The sequence below is a fragment of the Protomyctophum parallelum genome (genome assembly GCF_964188405.1).
Source record: "Protomyctophum parallelum genome assembly, chromosome: 3".
Taxonomy (NCBI): Eukaryota; Metazoa; Chordata; class Actinopteri; order Myctophiformes; family Myctophidae; genus Protomyctophum; species Protomyctophum parallelum.
The window spans coordinates 35939183-35958719 of record NC_139698.1 but is presented as its reverse complement, the minus strand read 5'-3'; the positions used below and the strand labels follow the sequence as shown (position 1 = coordinate 35958719).

Below are 19537 nucleotides of genomic sequence, written 5' to 3'. Positions count from 1 at the left end.
GCGATAAGAAGGCAATATGGCCAATAAGGGTCAGGCAATAAGAAAAATCACACCCATGTGAAGTGAGGGGCGCTCTTATCGTACATCATCATACATCGTCTCATTCCAGCCAATCAGAATTTGCGTCCTCACCTTTGTCTTCAATGTTTGTGTCACGCAATGTTTGTGTTTACACAAACACCTAAAGCTGGACATCAAAAATCACACCCGTGTGAACTGAGCAGTACAGGCTGTCCAACAACACCGCTGTCTGGCTGCAGTTATAGTTATAGTGCTCTTATCATCATACATACAGTATATCATCATACATCACATTCCGTGCTCAGCCAATCAAATCATCACAAATCATCACAATCAGTCATTCCGGCCAATCACTTTTTATCCTCAATATGTACTTTGCTCAGCAAATAAAATCATCGTGTTTGATTGGCTAGCACCCCTCAAAAATTACTAGTGGATCTCCGACATGTTGATGACATCAGTCATGCTCAAATATGGAGGGAAGACAGTGAAGGGATCTGAGACAGACAGACGGTCTAGATGGCTCGTCCCCTAGGAGCCACACCATAATATAATCAAATGGTTTCAGAGAATAATACTGTTATGTATGAGGTTGAGTGAGACAGATATTAACCACATGAACCTTAGCGTCCCTATTCTGGGTATGTCCTAAAAGGAGCTCATTTACCAAAAAGCTCCTTGTCCCAGCTTGTAGATATGATATTTTAGAGATTAGGTGGACAGGGGAGCCAGCGACAGACGTCTGACCCTGGTTAATGTATGGATATACCGATAAGTCACTCTCTCAACGTCAGTTCACCAGGGCTGAAAAATGTAGCCCTATGGGTTTGTAACTAGTTTAGCCCTCGCCTATTGCATATCAAACATGGGGGGCGGGGACTTTGAAATGAAATAGGTTGAGAACCACTGGTTTAAGTGCTTAAGAAAGGAAAAGGAAAAGAAAAAAAAGACAATGTCAGACAGAAAAGGATATCAAGGGACAATAGAGCCATTGACCTCTGACCTTTAATGAGTGTGAGGAACTCCTCATGCTTGACTCTGTTGCTCTGCATGTCAATCTTTAAGGTCAGCAGCAGGGTGAAGAGGAACTTGTGCTCCTCGTAGAGACCCCGCGCTGCATACTTATGCACTTCAAAGGTCATGAACTCGATGATGTTGCCGATGCGCTTGCTAGTAATTGGGCTCTTGCATGATCTGTTTGGAATGGAACGACAGTACACATCACGGTTAATTGGCACACTCATTAAAAGCTCTTTTTTTCACATTAAGCTCGAGTCATGCTCAAGAATAGCCGACCTACAAGCTCACAACATTGAATGGATGAATTATGCAAAAGCCATACAATACAGGATACAACACACAGCATGAGATCACCACCTAATCTGGTTGCAATGCCAGCATGACACAGCATGCCATCACATCAATATTAAATACAGAACTGGCAAGAACAGCGGATATGTAAATAATGGACTTGCTCCACCCTACATGTCCAGCCTAATAAAAGCATACGACCTCTACGCTCCCAAGATACTGGAAAACTCACAGTCACACACCACAATAAAATAACGCATCGTGCCCCCTGTCTCTGGAATGCTCTCCCACAAACAGTAAGAGATGCCAACTCACTAGACATCTTTAAATCTAGACTTAAAACCCATCTTTTCTCCCTGCATTATGGTCCCCCCTAGTTTCACTGAAATCACTATATTCACCGTGCTCTGCCCCGTGGTTTCAAAACCCTACGTATATGCTATTTTAATATATTTTCTGAACGCATTTTTACCTATGTTTAACTGTGTCGTATGGTATGGTACTTATGTCATCCATGTGTATTGACACATCGTATTAGGCCTGACTCACACCTTCGCATCTAGCATACAACATTGATGCATGCTAGATGTATGAAAGGGTTTGTTTACATCTACATTTGTGTTGCACAATATTATATTTGGAGTGGACCAAGTCCACCACGTCAGTGAATGAAATATGGGTCTTGCATAACAGTGTATACAACCACATGGTAAAACGCATGTGTGGAACCTCTCGAGTGTATTCCGCTTATACTTCTGCTCGCAAGCTACGTGTCATTTGTGGCAACAAGAGTAAAAGGCCAGGCAATGTTTCACAAAATGACGTGATGTGTGATTGCTACATATCTGTGCGGCTTGTCCTTACATTTCTTTACAAACACTGGGAGAGTAACATGCAGGTGAGAGATGCCATGTTGCAGGTGCTCATGAGAACTACAAATTAACGATTAAACAAATTCCCTTACCTGGCGAGAGAAAGATCAAAGAGTCCCAGGAACTGTCTTAGAGATGTTTGATACATGACATTCACCATGCTCATCTCTGTGATCAGAAAGTAGAGGATACTGCCCCTGGTGGCCACTAGGAAACAAAGACACATATTTTGTTTAATGTCCAAGTGAAAAGAAGTTAACACAATACTTTCATGTTACAGACTCAAACATGAATATCAAACATTTAGATTTTCAGCGAAGCTAAACAGATTAACATCAGCAAGCCTGGTGTCGCCAGGCTTGAGTGCCAGCAAATTAGGTTTTTGCTGGCAGATGTGTCACCAATGGAACCAATCAGGGGGGGGAAGATAGATGCACAGGGTGTTTGGCTTGCCAATTGTTTGTTAAAAGAATCGTATCCCCCCAAACGCTTTTATTATTCTATCCTTGATCATGTCTACCTGGGCGGTACTCCTCTCTGGCAGCGTTGATCTGGATCTCAGTCTCTGCAGCGATCTGCAGCTTCTGGTTGACCTCTTCAGCTGTGCGCTTGGTGTTGCCAAGGACAATAATCAGACTCTCATCATCCACTAGTGATCCCTGGACAAGAAGAATTTAGGAAAAAAACTAAAATGTAACCATATATAGGCTCTGTCCTGACAGCGCATCGCGTGTTCGAGTTTGCTGCAGGTCTCTCCCCGTCTCTCTCTCCCTCTTTCCTGTCATCCTTCACTTGTATCTATCAATAAAGGCAGAAAAGCCTAAAACAAATCTTTAAAAAAAGTATATATATTATTTTGATAATAATAAGCAAACCTTCTGCAAAAATATTAAATATATTATAAATTCAGTGAGCGAAGATAGTCAATCTACAAGCTCAACCTTACGTGAAACTATGTATTTTATATATTTTGAATCAAGTCACTGAAACTAGCTCCAGTCTCCAGTAAATGTTACATTTGTACAGATAGAATCCATTTCATACGTCTGGCATTGCTTCATGACGCCCTAGAGCTTGTAGATCTTTTAAAGCGAACATTTTAACTTAAATCTTTGCTGGAGGTCCCTGGACCTTGGCACAAACATTTTTTAAATGATGGGGGTCCGCAGCCAAATACATATTTTGGGTGTCCTCGACATGAAAACGTTTGAGAACCAGCTGCTTTAGATAAAATTGCTTGCCTGTGTGCTTGTAAGTCGATACAGCAGGTTGTCCTCCAGTTCCTTCATCTTTCTCTTGTTAGCTGTCACATCTTCCAGGAGGTCTGTCCTCTCCTTCTCTAGCTCCTGAGGTCAGATACAGATATTAGGCACATCAATAGTATACAATAGAACACAATAGTACTCAGAGATTGAAGATGATTTTCACACAAAAAAGGTAAATACACTCTCAGGTTTAATGTACTGCTCTGGATATTGCGGTGTAGCCTGGCAGCAACTTTAGACCACTCAGAGTACAAATCTAATTTCCCTAAAGCAGCAGTAAAGCCTATTTAGGGCTGTCTCAGCATGGCAAAACTTTAAATAACCATGAGTCTAAAGCTCCCCCACAGCAGGACTTTCATAGTCTGTAAGGCTCTCCTGAGATGAATAATCCTAACTAAAAGTAAAGAAAGTCAATTGTCTAAATCTAAGAGAACCGTACAGAAAGGACACAAATTGGCCGCTGGTGGGTGGGCGGTGTGGGCGCTGGCATATCAAGTCAAAGTGAATAATTACACAGTTTCACAGACATAGATGAAAGACAAAAAAAGAAAAAAAAAAGAAGACTCTTAAAATGGATTTCCCACAGGGGACGTTGTGGGCGTGTTCTCTCCTCAGTGCCCATACCCTAGGTTGGGTTGGCAAAAGGGCCTTTCTGTGTAGAGTTTGCATGTTCTCCCCGTGTCCCCTAGGGTACCCTCACAAAAACCATGCAGTAATCCTGGTCCTGATGGAGGGGAAAATAACTGGTTGGAATAACGTGTTCCTTCCACACGCTACGTCCAACCGGGGAAACTCCCCCCTGTCAGGTGAAAAGATGCGGCTTGGACCCTCATGCACTGAAGGAAGCATGAGGTCAGTCCATTGCACTCCCCAGGTTGGCGGAGGGAATGTAGAGCCGTACAGTAATACAGTAATACAGTAATACAGAATGAGATAGGAAGCTAGGGAGAGCTTGTCAGAAATATGCAGCTTTAAATGGTCTCCGAGTGCTATGGAGCTCAGCACTGTGCTTCACTGCTAAAAAAAGCAACACTTATGGACGAGGGTCATTTCCCTACATCAATGGCAAGGCCCAAACTGAAACACTGAAACTGGTTACCGCTATACTTTATCATACAAGAGGGTCGTGAAAAAACTGCGGAAAACGGTGATCAACAAGCCCCACTGGTCGCAATGCTTGTAGATCTGCATTTCATTTAATAGTGAAAGTCGTTAAGTCTGTCTGTGGGTTCTATAAATATTTAATCAATGAAACGTATTAATCACTCACCCCCCATAATCCAATATTCTTTGGGGAATATTAGCCAAAAATAGGTGATCTACTGTACAAGCTTATATGCTACGACGAGTTGTGAGCGTGTAAAGGGAAGAAAGCGGTGCACTCGGACTATGAAATACAGCCATACCTCGCTCTGCAGTGCTTCACATGGACTATCTGAAACACCTTATATAACACCTTGGCATGACTAAATTGGGAGAAAAAAGAAAAAAAATCTGAAAGAAGGGTTAATGATTATCTGTCAAGAACAAATGTTTTTCTCACAATGCAGACAAGACTGACTTTGTTTAATCCCCATTCTATCAAACTTACCTATGGGGTCATTCACACCCCAAAAAAAAGGGATTTCTCCAGTAGCAGAAACTGTCGGCATTTTGAAGTGTGAGACGTTGGTTCTAGGTGTTCACTCCTAGCTCTTATTTCCCCGGAGTTACACCAGCCTCTCCTCACATTTCCACCAGACCCTTCAGACCTTTGGCCTTATTCCCCATTACAGTAAAATCAATGGCTGATGGGCAACAACAACATGACACCAACAGCCAACAATTCAACCTCAAGTTCAAACCTCAGGTGCTTGGATGACACTGGCAGTCTAACTTAATACAATACAGATGTGAGATGTCCAAGTCCTGTCATTCACATCAAAACATAATGATTCTACAATTATCTGTATCTGCAAATGCACCTGTTTCTCTGTGAGGATGACCCTGCCCAGTAGCTGGTCTTCCAGACCTCGCATGGTGACCGTGAAGTCTATTATGGAGGTGCGGGCGCTGATCTCGGGGGTGTAGGCTGGGTTAGGCAGCTTGGTGGTCACGTACAGCCTAAAGCCTTTCATCACATCCACCTCCTTGTCTCCAACTTTCACCTGGAAATGGGAGAGAATGGAAAGAATGACGCATCCGTTATATTATAATATTGATTTAGTTCAAAATAAACCACAGTACAGAAGGAAAACAAGTATATGGCCAAAGGCGCTCTGGCAGTGCTTAGTATTTCAAAACCATGATGACATTAAAACGAAAATATTAAATAGAAAAGTGGACAGGCCATGGCATGGCATGCTGGCATGGCATGGCAGCTTATGACAAGCTGCCTCATTGACAGAGGTCTGAAAATATATGAGAGCATTTCCAGTTCTTTTTCCTTTTTTCTTTTACCTCAAATCTATTAATGTTTATTGATACTCAACAGCATGAAGACATATTGTGAACAAGAAAAGGTATTAGTGAAAATGTGTGTGTTTTCTGTATTAAGCTTACAAAAGAGTCTGCACACCAAATAAATGCTCCCAAATGTACAGTATCGGTAATGAAGAATGAAGTAACCGATGAAGTAGCCAATACACAGCATTAGTTTGATGTGCAGGCTCTTTTTACCAGCTGCTGTGTAAGCACAGCTGCTCTATTTTCCATCGCCTTGGCTTTCACGCCCACTTGCTGTAGTAGCAACCTATCTTTCCCATTGGCTGCCATAAGTGTTGTCAAGTAACTAAAGTAATATTAATTTCAGGTATATTATTACTTTTTAACTAGAAACGTAACTAAACTTTCACATTTTGACTGAGTAATAATTTTCTTTTTTCCAAAAGTAACATCTTACTATTTTCACGAGCCTTGGTGGAAGGGCTTGAGTGTGTATTTATAATGGTATGGAGGTATGGGATGGAGTTGCTTTGCAGGCTGCTGATGCGGTCTAGATCTAGACTCTAGGGTGGATACGGAAACGATGCACACTCGTCTGTACAGTATGTAAAGTATCAGATGCAGAACGCGGAACAACAAATTAGTGTGTGACTCGTGTTGTTAAACTGCAAGAGAAGTAAACAAACTAAACATGGAGGAGGTGGAGGAGACACTGCCACCACAAAGCGTTTCATTCACTACTTCACTACATTATTTTGAGTATGTCCGCAATGAAGACGAGATTAACATTATTGTCCGCTGCAAGTTGTGCATAGGGAAGAAGGTGTGGTTTTAATTTAGTCTGTAATTTATGAATTCATACACAGTAAAAGTCTTAGAGGTCATTTAATTCAAATTAGTGTACAAATAGAACCAAATGGACCCATCATCATGTGTACCATACAGTACACATGATGATGGACCCCCACTGTAACCGCGGACCCCCACGCCGACCTCCGCGGGGACCCCCACTGTAACCACGGACCCCCACGCCGACCTCCGCGGGGACCCCCACTGTAACCGCGGACCCCCACGCAGACTACCGCGGACCCCCACGCCGACCTCCGCGGGGACCCCCACTGTAACCGCAGACCCCCAGGCCGACCTCCGTGGGGACCCCCACTGTAACCGCGGACCCCCAGGCCGACCTCCGTGGGGACCCCCACTGTAACCGCGGACCCCCAGGCCGACCTCCGTGGGGACCCCCACTGTAACCGCGGACCCCCAGGCCGACCTCCGCGGGGACCCCCACTGTAACCGCGGACCCCCACGCAGACTACCGCGGACCCCCAGGCCGACCTCCGCGGGGACCCCCACTGTAACCGCGGACCCCCACGCAGACTACCGCGGACCCCCAGGCCGACCTCCGCGGGGACCCCCACTGTAACCGCGGACCCCCACGCAGACTACCGCGGACCCCCAGGCCGACCTCCGTGGGGACCCCCACTGTAACCGCGGACCCCCACGCAGACTACCGCGGACCCCCAGGCCGACCTCCGTGGGGACCCCCACTGTAACCGCGGACCCCCACGCAGACTACCGCGGACCCCCACGCCGACCTCCGTGGGGACCCCCGCTCTACCTGGTACAGTATCAGAGTTTATTGTTTATTGTATAAAATGGTCCTTTGGTTCCATTTGTAGTAGGCTACACTCTCAGAGTTACAAAGTCATGCACCTATAGACAGATCCTGTTCTTGTTTCCACACACGCACAATACAGTATGTACAGATAATTTACATTTCATAGCACAATTCTGCAGATATAATAACGCAGCTGGTAATTATGACTATGTCGTCAATTCTTGTTTATTATTATAATGTCACATTTTTGATCCGGCACCCAGCCTAGTTGGTTTCAGATGTGCGTGTCTTGGCTGTTTTTTCAGCCTCTTTATCAACTTGCTGTATCTAAGCTGTCATTACTCACGTACGGTAAAGCTTCTAATTATCTAGGCGATTTTTCCCCTTCAGCCAGCACGACCCTCACACCAGAATATGTGCTTATAGAACGTAACCACTTTCCACCTGGCGTCTCTATTTTGGGCATGTCATTATAGGCGAAGTAAATTCAAGAAACTTCAAAAATAGAAGAAAAAAAAACTGCTGATCTACGAGCACACATTGCGATGCGCTGTGAGCTTGCACATTGGCTATTTTAGCCAATGTGAGAGAGAGACAGGTGTTGATGCCTTCACTGACACCTCTCTCTTGGCAGCCGGAGGGCCTTAGCCGATCAGTATTTTTGTACGTGTCTTGAAGTGCATTAACACGTGCTTGCTAGCAAACACCATGGTGTGTGTGTGTGTGTGTGTGTGTGTGTGTGTTGTTTTTACAGGGGCCAGCTGCTGTGATCGGCTGCTCACTAATTGGCATCAGATGAAACCAAGACTCGAGACACGTTAATGAGCGTGAGTAAAATAAAATGCCTCCAGTTAAGAACTCTCAACTCAACCACTCTGGTGAATGCTTCCATTTGTAGGTGCACATCTGTGTGTGTGTGTGTGTGTGTGTGTGTGTGTGTGTGTGTGTGTGTGTGTGTGTGTGTGTGTGTGTGTGTGTGTGTGTGTGTGTGTGTGTGTGTGTGTGTGTGTGTGTGTGTGTGTGTGTGTGTGTTTTTGCGTGTGTGCGTGCGTCTAGACTAGAGGATGATACTGATGAATGAAATAAATATGAAAACATTTTATCAGCAGTGAAATCAATTAAACTCTCTCGCTTGTTCAAGTGAACAGAAGACATAAAAAATTAGTGAGAGACTTCCAGGGGCTTCATGAACATTATTACCACGTCTCATTATAAACTCATGCATTAGCCCAAATGATTATTTGCAGGGTCATATCTGCCGATACCGATTCTGACCGATTCCGATATTATACAGAGGACCACAATGGAAACAAGCATAGGCCCTAGGGGCCCAAAGCCTGATAAAGTATTCAATCAATAAATAGCCTATACTCTTGTCCAAGTGTCTGTTTTCACACAAATTAAATGCAGATTTATTTATTTATTTATTCATGGCCAATTCCGATTATGCTACTGATTAATTGTGCATCCCTAGTATGAAGAGTTATTCTGCTACTTTACCTTATAAGTGGAGCCTGTCTTGATGAAGTTTTTCTCCAATACGTTGTCCAGGGCAGGGTCTAGCTCCTCTCCCACATCTTCAATCAACAGCGGACGACCTAGAGACAAGGCGTCCTCAAGGTGGTTCCTGAAGTACTTGTGGTTCAATGAGGTTATCTGGGACCAGGAAAAGAGCCACAGTTAAAAAATGTTTTACAAAATGTTTTATTTTTGTCAAAGTAAGTTTGGTCCTGATAATGCTCCTCAAACCATGGAGCAGACAGCAGCGGGTAAGTGATGAAGACTGAAATATTTGGGGGAGGTATTTATTGTGTTTGTTCTTTATCCTTTAGATATGACATTGCCCATGAGCTTGACGCATAATGGAGAAAGATGCTCATGACTAATTAACAATGTAGCATATTATGTCACGTAAAATGATAAAGTTACATGTTTAAGCAATAACAATCAACCTTCCATAAATGTATAGAATAAGGTTCCTGCTACGGGCTTGACTGTATTACTATGTATAGTGGAGACAATGAGTTTCATTCTCCCTTTAACCAAAGAGTGTTTTCAGTGGGGCTTTACAGTATATGACTGCCTGATGAGGTCTCAAAGGGAGGAATATAAACTCACTGCTTCTGAGATTGTGTGATTGGTAACCAGGCAAGCCCTCGATCTTGGAATAGTCCAAATATTAAATACTACAATCAATCCATCCAGCCAGCTAGACATTTCCTGTAACAAGGCCAGTGACCTCTCACTATGCATGCAAAATGGATAGTGATGCAAATGTGTACAATATGTTTTAAATTATTGCCTGGGCACAGGGAAAGACTTTTGGACAAAGAAAGGCATTTACTGTAGGAGAAAGAGACCATAGAGACCATGTAAAAATACTTTCTCCCAGGGAGTGGAAGTGAAAAGGCAAAGAAAATAATAAAGTGTCGCACAAAGCTCAATATTCTGTTCTAGGGGATGTTATGTAACAATGATGAAAGAGAGATTGCTTCATTATTCAGTCACACAGGACTCATACACACACAAAAATCTATTTCATGCCTTGTTTAACCCTTTTATTAGTATGGAATCACTACTAGATATTAGATAGCATAAAGGAGATGAGAAAGGTGGTTAGAAACACACTGCATATCTCAGTGAGACACTGACTCAATACAGTACAGGTCTGTGACACAGAGAGGTGGGCAACACTCAAATTGTTCTGAGTGATATTTCAGATTGCAACCACATTTTGTGTGCAAAAAAATCAAACCTGCAGTTCACTCCTGGCCTCTTTGTTCTTGATCCAGATCTTGCCTTGGTTCTGGGGGTCGATGAGGAGTGGGAAGCGGGCAGCCTTGGTGACAATGATGCCATTCTGAATGGACAGGTCATCATTGGGGAGACCCTGTGAAAGAGAGAGGTGTTATTACATTCCATGATATTACAGGCAATGCAGGCCAATTTCAAGGACCCCCATTTTTATATGCATTGGTGGGCCATGCTTTTAATTAGCAAATTAGCAGGCCAGGTTTCGATTGTGTATACGTCGTTGTGCTGCGGTATCGCAAATTGGCTATAACTCTGTGTGCGCGTACTTCATGGCACTGCGCTAAATTGAGACATTTTTACTGCAGATCATCAGTATAGGCTACAGCACGGCATGGTCCTAGGCTACAGACACAGAGACAATTCTTTCAACATAAAATGCTGCATTCCAGTTCAGGAGAGGGGCAATTCTCTTGAATGCTGCCTTCTAGTACAGCATTGAGAGGGGGCATTTACAGTTTTTGTCACCATAGTAATTGCTGCATCCATGGTTTGGAGAGGGTCAAAAGGGCAGGGGCTGAAGACCCCTTTCACGTCTACTGTATATGCGTGCACGGGATCAATAATTTATCTTCTGCTGCTGTTTTTAGTAGGTGGAAAACTCATATTTTGTACTTTATTAATGTATCAATACTGCAATTTAGTAATAGTGGTTAATGTATGTTTTGTAATGATAATAAAAATCTACAAAATAATAATTATCTTCAAATAATTGTAGTGGAGTAAAAATACAATATTTTCCTCAGAGATGTAGTGGAGTATAAGTAAAATATCGGAAACACTCCAGTAAAGAAAAAATAACTCTAAACTGTACTTAAGTATAGTACTTGAGTAACTATGTACGTACTTTACACCACTGCTATTCAGTAGGCTATGTCTGACCTGTAGAGTCCACTCGCTGACAGTGGGGGCATCAATGAGCAGCTCTATGTCTGACCTGTAGGGTCCACTCGCTGACAGTGGGGGCATCAATGAGCAGCTCTATGTCTGACCTGTAGGGTCCACTCGCTGACAGTGGGGGCATCAATGAGCAGCTCTATGTCTGACCTGTAGGGTCCACTCGCTGACAGTGGGGGCATCAATGAGCAGCTCTATGTCTGACCTGTAGGGTCCACTCGCTGACAGTGGGGGCATCAATGAGCAGCTCTATGTCTGACCTGTAGGGTCCACTCGCTGACAGTGGGGGCATCAATGAGCAGCTCTGCTCTATGTCTGACCTGTAGGGTCCACTCGCTGACAGTGGGGGCATCAATGAGCAGCTCTGCTCTATGTCTGACCTGTAGGGTCCACTCGCTGACAGTGGGGGCATCAATGAGCAGCTCTATGTCTGACCTGTAGGGTCCACTCGCTGACAGTGGGGGCATCAATGAGCAGCTCGGTCAGGTTGAGGTTGTTGCCAAAAGGAATGTGGCGCATCTTCAGCTCCCGCTGCCAGTCGCTCAGCAGGAGGTTACGGAACTCCTGGTTGAAAGGGCCCGAATAGGACAGGAACGCCGTGGCTAAAAGGACATCACCTGGCATGGAGAAAAAAGAAGACAAAAACACCAAGATGTTTTCAGACTTGACAACCTGTTGCCTGAAGTTCTTCAGCAGTTGAATATATTGAACGATGATGGGTTGATTGAAAAAAAAAGTGTCCTGAAAACCAGTACTAAAACTCACCAACGAGCCGTTTGGTCTGTGCAGCAAACTCTTTGCTCTGCTGCGTCCACCTTTCCTTCTCTCCGGCCAGACCACTGATCAGACTAGACGCCGTCTGCATCTTATGTCTACAGCGCTCAGCGTCCTCCAACAGGGTCTGAGGAAGAGTACACGACCCAGTCAGCTGAATTGTACAGTAGGTGTCTCGTAAGCATGTGCAGTCACCCGTTCTTCTGTACACCCAACATATTTTGTGTAGATGTGTTAATGTCGTCACTGTCGGACATAAAACTCTCATCTTTATGTTTTTTACTAGATGAATGCCCTACTTTGACGTGCAAGAGATCAAAAGAAGCTCACGGCATGATCTGTATTTGCAAGTACAAGTGAAAGTGTGTTTGTAGGTTTTATAAATATTGAATCAATGAAAATATTATTAAGAGCTTGTGACAAAATAACAGTTCTACATTGGATCCATTGGAACCCCAATTGCTTTTTCCTCATGAAAAGTAACCCTTTAGATCCTAGAAGAGAGTTTGCACCACGTAAGGCATTTATTATGCCTTTAGAATCCCACAGACATATATCAAATCAATGTTCCATCAACACTAGTCTGGTGTAGATTTTGTGAAAATAAGGAGATGATCAAAGCCTTGAATGCCCCCTGCCTGGATCACAAATGCTAGCAGACTATTTTGACTGTGATCATACAGATGGTTTGATTTACTATTCAGAAAACATTGATGCACACACACTGTTCTATTTTGATGTTGTCATAGAACAACAACATAAAACACCAAGAAGTACTGAAAGGTGAAAACATGCACATAGAGTACACTACACACATGTACGCACGCACACACGCACACAATCACACTGTTCAGAATCTTTAGATACTATTATTAATATTTTTATATAATACTATATGATGGGGGGGGCAAATTTCTCAGAACGGGTAAGGACTATAGTATATATAATTTAGCATTTTACGTATAATTCTGCATTTTGTTTCGGGATGTTGAAAGTGCATGATCACTGAATACCAATGAAACCAGGTGGATAATTCTACCTGAAAGACAGCTTATCTGTGCTCACGCAAAAGCACTTTACATAATACATAACATAAGATAATCCCCAGAAAGCAAAATGTTGGCAGTAAAAAGTAAATAGGGAAATTATAATGTGCGTGCTTGCAATTCTAACTTTCAGAATCTCAAATTAAGCTAAAAATGAGCAATTATGCATTTGAACGGCACTGGTGTAAATGGTAAATGGTGCATTTATATAGCGCCTTTATCCAAGGCGCTTTACAGAGATTGTGCATTACATTCACCCATTCACACACACATTCATACACCGATGGCAGCGGAAACCATGCAAGGCACCAACTAGCACATCGGGAGCAATTAGGGGTTCAGTGTCTTGCTCAAGGACACTTCGACAGTAACTCTGGGGGAGCCCGGGTTCGAACTGGCAACCTTACGGTTACCATCCAGGCACTCTACCCCTGAGCCACCGCCGCCCGAATGTGTCCGAGCAAAGTGTCCGAATAATAGTAGCAGTAGTAAAATATGTAAAATAAAAGAACGGTTTTATTTTATTTTATTTTTCTGATTCCAAAGTTTTTGGGGAGCTTTCAAAACGGTGTGCAGACTTATTCTTCCTTTTTCAGTCTGTTCTTTTTTGTTTGAATTTACCCGGGATGTGCGTGCAACTCCTGACCATTTCTTCTGATTCCAGCAATTATAGTGGGTGTGTAATCCTGGTCACTGGTCAGTGTTTACTGAGAAGAGGCACGTTGAAGAACTGTGCCATGGTTAAAAAATAATGGCTTTAAAGCACAGCTTCAACATCATACGATCTAAACCCTGTTTCACAGGCCAGTGCATTTTGAGTGTGAACACACATGTTTCAAATACCATTGCCATTCTGACAAGAGTATATACCTGTTTCTCCATCATGGCCTGCTCATACTCTGTTTGAACCACATCCAGCTCTGCCTGTTTGGCATCCAGCTCAGCTTGGGCTGTCTGCAGGTCGAAATTAGCTAGAGCCAGGCGGTTCTGCTGCACAGCCAGGTTAGCCTGAGGGGAAGACCGACAGCAAAGGGAGAGCTTTGAGTTTCATCTCTATGTCACACCAAAAGTGGATGGTTAAAAGACAGACAGAGAGAGAGAGAGAGAGAGAGATGGAACCAAGAGAGGATCGACTTCACAAGTGGTGAGAGATATCTTTGACAGGCTGATGAGATATTCTTGTCAATTATCAAGATGATTCACATGCGTGTACAATTTAGTAATGAGGCTGAGTAAGTGCAGGCTGAGTACAGCCTCTGAGAATACTGAGAAAAGAAGAAAATCTTATGTAGAGACGATGGAAATTGGGAAGTAGGAATAGGAATGGAGCTCGGGAGGGTATTCGGAGTCAAGCTGGGACTGTGGAGGAAGCATTTTGGGAGGTTTAAAAATATGTAAAATTATGCTTTGTGTGTACGTCCGAAGCGACCTTAAGTATTCATGAAGTATTCATTATGTGTTAGTTGAGAGGAGACTCTCTCTCTCTCTCTCTCTCTGTCGTTTAAGGGAGAGCCACTGCTGAGCTGTAAACCGGAGAAAATCGATGTGCCAGTTTGTGTTCCATGTTGTGGGAAAAGGTCAGAAGAGCTTCAAGGAGCTTTCCCAGAGAAACAGGACAGCAAGATCTACAAGCTCAGAACACATCGCAAGGCGACATGTTGTGAGCCTGCTATTTCTGGCCAATGTTCCCCCAGAATAGATGGTCAGGGAGAAAAAGACGTAGAGGGAGGTTGAAATGAAAAGGTGAAAGGAGAGAGGGGGTAATGAAACAGGAAACAATTTGAAAATAATCAATAAATATGCAGACAAATCCTGCAAAACACAAGAAAGAGAGGAAATGGAAATGATTTGAGTATTATTAGAAAAGCACTTTTTCTTTTGTCTTTCAACACACCTTTGCTACGCTGTAGCGTTACTTTAAAGGTAGTGTAAGTGATTTCCTTTGGTTAAAATAAGTGTTATAAAGCTATGGAGTATTCAAATAGTAATCAGTGCTTAGGGGTCTCCCTGTGTCTCTCCAGCTGTTTATTAAACAGAAAATGCATTTTCAAAAACTGAAACAGGGATACCAATTGTAGCCAATCAGGATAGAGAATGCAGACCAGTGACCACTGTACTGAACAAACACTCTATAGCAATGATTACTATCTGAATATAGTGTTTTAACCTTTTAATAAAAAACTGTACTGTACTGTACTGTACTGTACTGTACTGTACTGTACTGTACTGTACTGTACTGTACTGTACTGTACTGTACTGTACTGTACTGTACTGTACTGTACTGTACTGTACTACTAGTAGTATTGTTAGTTATTTCATTTCATTTCAACCTTTATTTAGTTCTCGGAGAACACACTGAGTTATGCTTTTATTGTTATAGTGCTCAGTGTGAATGGGCATATAGTCTGCTCAACAGTGCCACTTTAGGTCATCTAGCGGTACTGCAGTCGATACCCCAAACCAACATACTGTACATGGAGCATTGGGGACATGGACACATACTACTACTTTGCTACTCACCAAAACAAAGGCCTTTTTGTGTTGTTGAAAGTGTATTCTCCAGGGTGGGAAAGCCTCTATATTATATAGAGAAGGTGGTCCTGAGAGGCTTCCCACCCTGGAGGATAGATTTTCAACAACACTCGGTAAGTAGCGAAGTAGCACGGCAGTGGATTTTTGTCAGGGCGTTAGAGAACTTGCTAACGCTCTGGACACACCGCCTAATAATCTAAAAGCCCAGCTAGCAGCCCCTAAAGGCCATGCTGCTCCGTCTGGAAATGTTGGCCGAAGGGAGGCACTATTAACGGAACAGCCATGGCATCACCAAAATCAGCAGGGCTCACCCTGCAATCTGCCAGCCAGTTTATGAGATATCGTCTGCGCTAGAGGCAAGATCATGGTTACAGTTCAATAATTAATTGAATTTGTATAGCTCTCTTCCAAGTGCTCAAATGGCTTTACAGTGGTTCATGCATTCCTGCTCTGTGGCACGAGAATATAGCAGCATGTTTCATGCCAATCCACCCATTGGTTTTCGAGATCTTTCCAGAGATGGACGGAGGGAAGGACAGAGACAGACGAACTCACTCTACCTTTAAGGGTAGCACCTCCTTGTTAATAGAGAAGAAGGACGCCATAGCTTTGGTCCAGGAGGCCAGTCCAGCCACGTTTCCACAGACCCGCTTGGCTGTCTCTGCGTTGTAGTCTGGCATGTCAAAGTAGGGCATCAGCAGCTCCACCACCTCCTCGTTAATGGTGTCTTTGGGGAATTGCTGTGAGGGTGGAGAGAGAGGGATTGAGGGGTACAAAAAGAGGGAGCAATGGAGAGGGGATGGTGAGTTAGACAGATGGGGAGAGAAAGAAAATGAGAGAGGGGGTGGTTGAAATAAATCAGTGCTTCTTCAAATGACAGTATATCCACCACACCTGCTATCTAGAAGACTAGATCAAGCCACCAGAGAGAGAGAGAGACAGAGAGAGAGAGAGAGAGAGAGAGAGAGAGAGAGAGAGAGATCGAGGCTCCTGAGAAAATAAGATAAGATGGTAAAGGAGCAGTAAAGGGGTTAGAGAAGTGAGAGAATGGAGCTAGACAGAGACAGCTAGGTGACTGAAATCCTGACACAAGATCAGATAATGGATGAGCTCGGGCAAGAAGAGTGGTGTGGGGAAGGAGCCAGGGGGATAACAATGGAGCCACAGAAAAGTCCTCAATGTCCAAAATGGACACTGAAGACTTTGCTGTGTAGTGGTGGTGGTTGATTACAGGGACAGAGAGAGACGGCTGGACCTGTGAGGGGTGGAGAGCTTGAGAGACAGAGATATAGCAGAAAGAGACAGGCAGTGATGGATATGGATGAAAATAAATTAAATTAAAATTGGAGACTTGAGCCTTGGAGAAATTCTGAACTGCTCATGTATTTTGTAAACTTGTAACCTGGATGTACTGTACAGTATGACTATGAATTACCGTTGTCTTTCCTTGCTTACTGTTTTTTTTGTTATCAAATGTTTTTTATTTTAAGACAAAAAACACAATAAGACACGTTAACATCATAAATGACAAAACACAACAGCAAAAGCAAGAAACACAAAAACAAAAACAAACAATCCCACCCACCCCCCCCGAGACCAAAGATGCCACAAAATGTCATTACTCCTACTACTGTGCAATGGAAACAAAAAGCGTCTAAATGCTAATTGCCTACATTGTAAAATGTAAATTGTAACGATTTGCATTTTATTTGTATTTATTTTTAATCGAAACTGGGGTATATCTAGGCACACAAGCATGCTTTACCAATGCTGGCCGTCTACCAATTAAGTCAAATGGGGCTTAAGTGGTTAATAATCAAGACTTAAAATAAGTTTGTGACAAGTTACATATGATTACAATTCTAACCTTCCTGGCAACCATCATAGTTTCTGCCTTGAAGTCTTCTTGAAGTTGATCTTCATGTTGTATTATTGTATTTAGATTGGCCTATAGTTGACACACACATTGAACCACTTAAAACCCTATGCTTCAATGACCGGAGTTACCCAGGGGTCTATACTTGGCCCGCTCCTTTTTTTCCTTTTCTTTTTGGCCCAAAAATTGCCAATCTATAAGCTCTTGCATCTATGTTTTTACAGAATGTTTGTCCCAGTATAGGGCTGCTGGGGTTCAAGTGGTTAAGAACACCCTTAGGGTAATCAGGAAGCGGCTGTGAGCGGTTCTGAGCCAGAGGGAGTCTTGCCAGAGGGGCTCTGCTGCAGCTCATCTCTTTCCATTTCCACTGCATTTACTCACAATTTAATATTTCATATCGGCAGTGGTGGAAAAAGTACTCACTTGTTTTACTTAAGTAAAAGTATCAATACCACAATGTAAAACTACTCTGCTACAAGTAGAAGTCCGGAATTCAAAATGCATTTGAGTAAAAGTACAAAAGTATTGGCATCAAACTGTATTTAAAAGTACTGAAAGGCGAAAGTACTCACTATGCAGAATGTCCCATTTCATGTATTAAAAAACATTTTGAAGCTCAAGGTAAACTTTATTTTCCACAAGGGAAATTTGTCTTGGGCTTTCACCCCTGATGCAGCCACACACACAACATCAGTGACAAACAAAACATAAAATACATGTATAACAGAAGGGGACACAACATTACACAGAGGGGGCACACATAGTATGGTTAATCTAACCCTTCAAAGTCACTGCTGTTTCAGAGCCTCGTTCAACATCTTAGTTGATGCTGGTACAAACAATCTTTTTATTTATTTTTATATATATATAATTTTTATCCCACGATTTTGTAACCCATTTTTCACCCCTGTGTCAATTATCTAATGTGATCCTGGGCTCTACACACCCTCCGGCCTCCGCCAACCTGGAGAGAGCAACGGACTTGAACTCATGCTTCCTTCATGCATGCAGTGTCCAAGTCGCTCCTTTACACCCGCCAGGGTGGAGTTTCCCTGGTTGGCTGTAGCGCGTGGAAGGAACACGTTATTCCAACCAGGTTCATGAAAGGTGCTATATAAATTCAAGCTATTATTATTATTATTATTATTATTATTATCCTTATTATTAAATAAATGTAGTGGAGTAAAAGTATAATATTTGGATCCGAGATGTAGTGGAGTAGAAGCAAAAGTACTGGAAACCGGGAAATATTCAAGTAAAGAACAAATACCTCAAAGTACCTAAGTAAATGTAATGTACTTACCGGTAGTTACTTTCCACCACTGCATCTCACATCAGTGTGTGTGTGTGTGTGTGTGTGTGTGTGTGTGTGTGTGTGTGTGTGTGTGTGTGTACCTGCAGATTTCCCAAAAAGTTTCCAGCGGTCATGAGCTTGAGGGACTCATGCCAGGAGGGCGTGGTGCAGTTCTTCTCCGGGTCGCTCTTCACCGGGTTCAGCCTCCTCTGGAAGAGCAGCAGCACACAGTCCATGATGCGCATGATGAGGTGCGGCGGGCGGCCCAGCGTGCGCACCGTGGCGATGTCCGACGGCTTGATGGTCTGAGGAGAGAACAGAGAGACATGATGAGGTGAGGCTTGATGGTCTGAGGAGAGAACAGAGAGACATGATGAGGTGAGGCTTGATGGTCTGAGGAGAGAACAGAGAGACATGATGAGGTGAGGCTTGATGGTCTGAGGAGAGAACAGAGAGACATGATGAGGTGAGGCTTGATGGTCTGAGGAGAGAACAGAGAGACATGATGAGGTGAGGCTTGATGGTCTGAGGAGAGAACAGAGAGACATGATGAGGTGAGGCTTGATGGTCTGAGGAGAGAACAGAGAGACATGATGAGGTGAGGCTTGATGGTCTGAGGAGAGAACAGAGAGGTGCTTCTCAAACCTTTTTAATGACAACAGTGGCTACGTTTACATGGACAGTTAAATCCCCTTTTCATTCAGAATAAAAGTTAAATCCTTTAAAAAGTTCTCATGTACACACCTACAAAAACTTAAATCAGAATGAAAATGGTCAATCTGATTTAAACTTA

General features: G+C 43.2%; 1 protein-coding gene across 1 annotated transcript in view; it reads right to left on the bottom strand.

Annotated features, from left to right (window-relative positions):
- dnah5 (dynein, axonemal, heavy chain 5) overlaps nt 1-19537 on the bottom strand; it is a gene marked incomplete at its 5' end in the record, with an annotated part of 139517 nt that overhangs the window by 20587 nt on the left and 99393 nt on the right. Inside the window, 12 exons of the mRNA XM_083760609.1 lie at nt 1025-1215; nt 2297-2411; nt 2725-2863; nt 3446-3550; nt 5434-5616; nt 9015-9170; nt 10270-10404; nt 11658-11839; nt 11988-12123; nt 13913-14050; nt 16135-16314; nt 18846-19049. Of these exons, the coding sequence (XP_083616735.1) occupies nt 1025-1215; nt 2297-2411; nt 2725-2863; nt 3446-3550; nt 5434-5616; nt 9015-9170; nt 10270-10404; nt 11658-11839; nt 11988-12123; nt 13913-14050; nt 16135-16314; nt 18846-19049 (1864 nt within the window). The remainder of the gene's footprint in view (nt 1-1024; nt 1216-2296; nt 2412-2724; nt 2864-3445; nt 3551-5433; nt 5617-9014; nt 9171-10269; nt 10405-11657; nt 11840-11987; nt 12124-13912; nt 14051-16134; nt 16315-18845; nt 19050-19537) is intronic.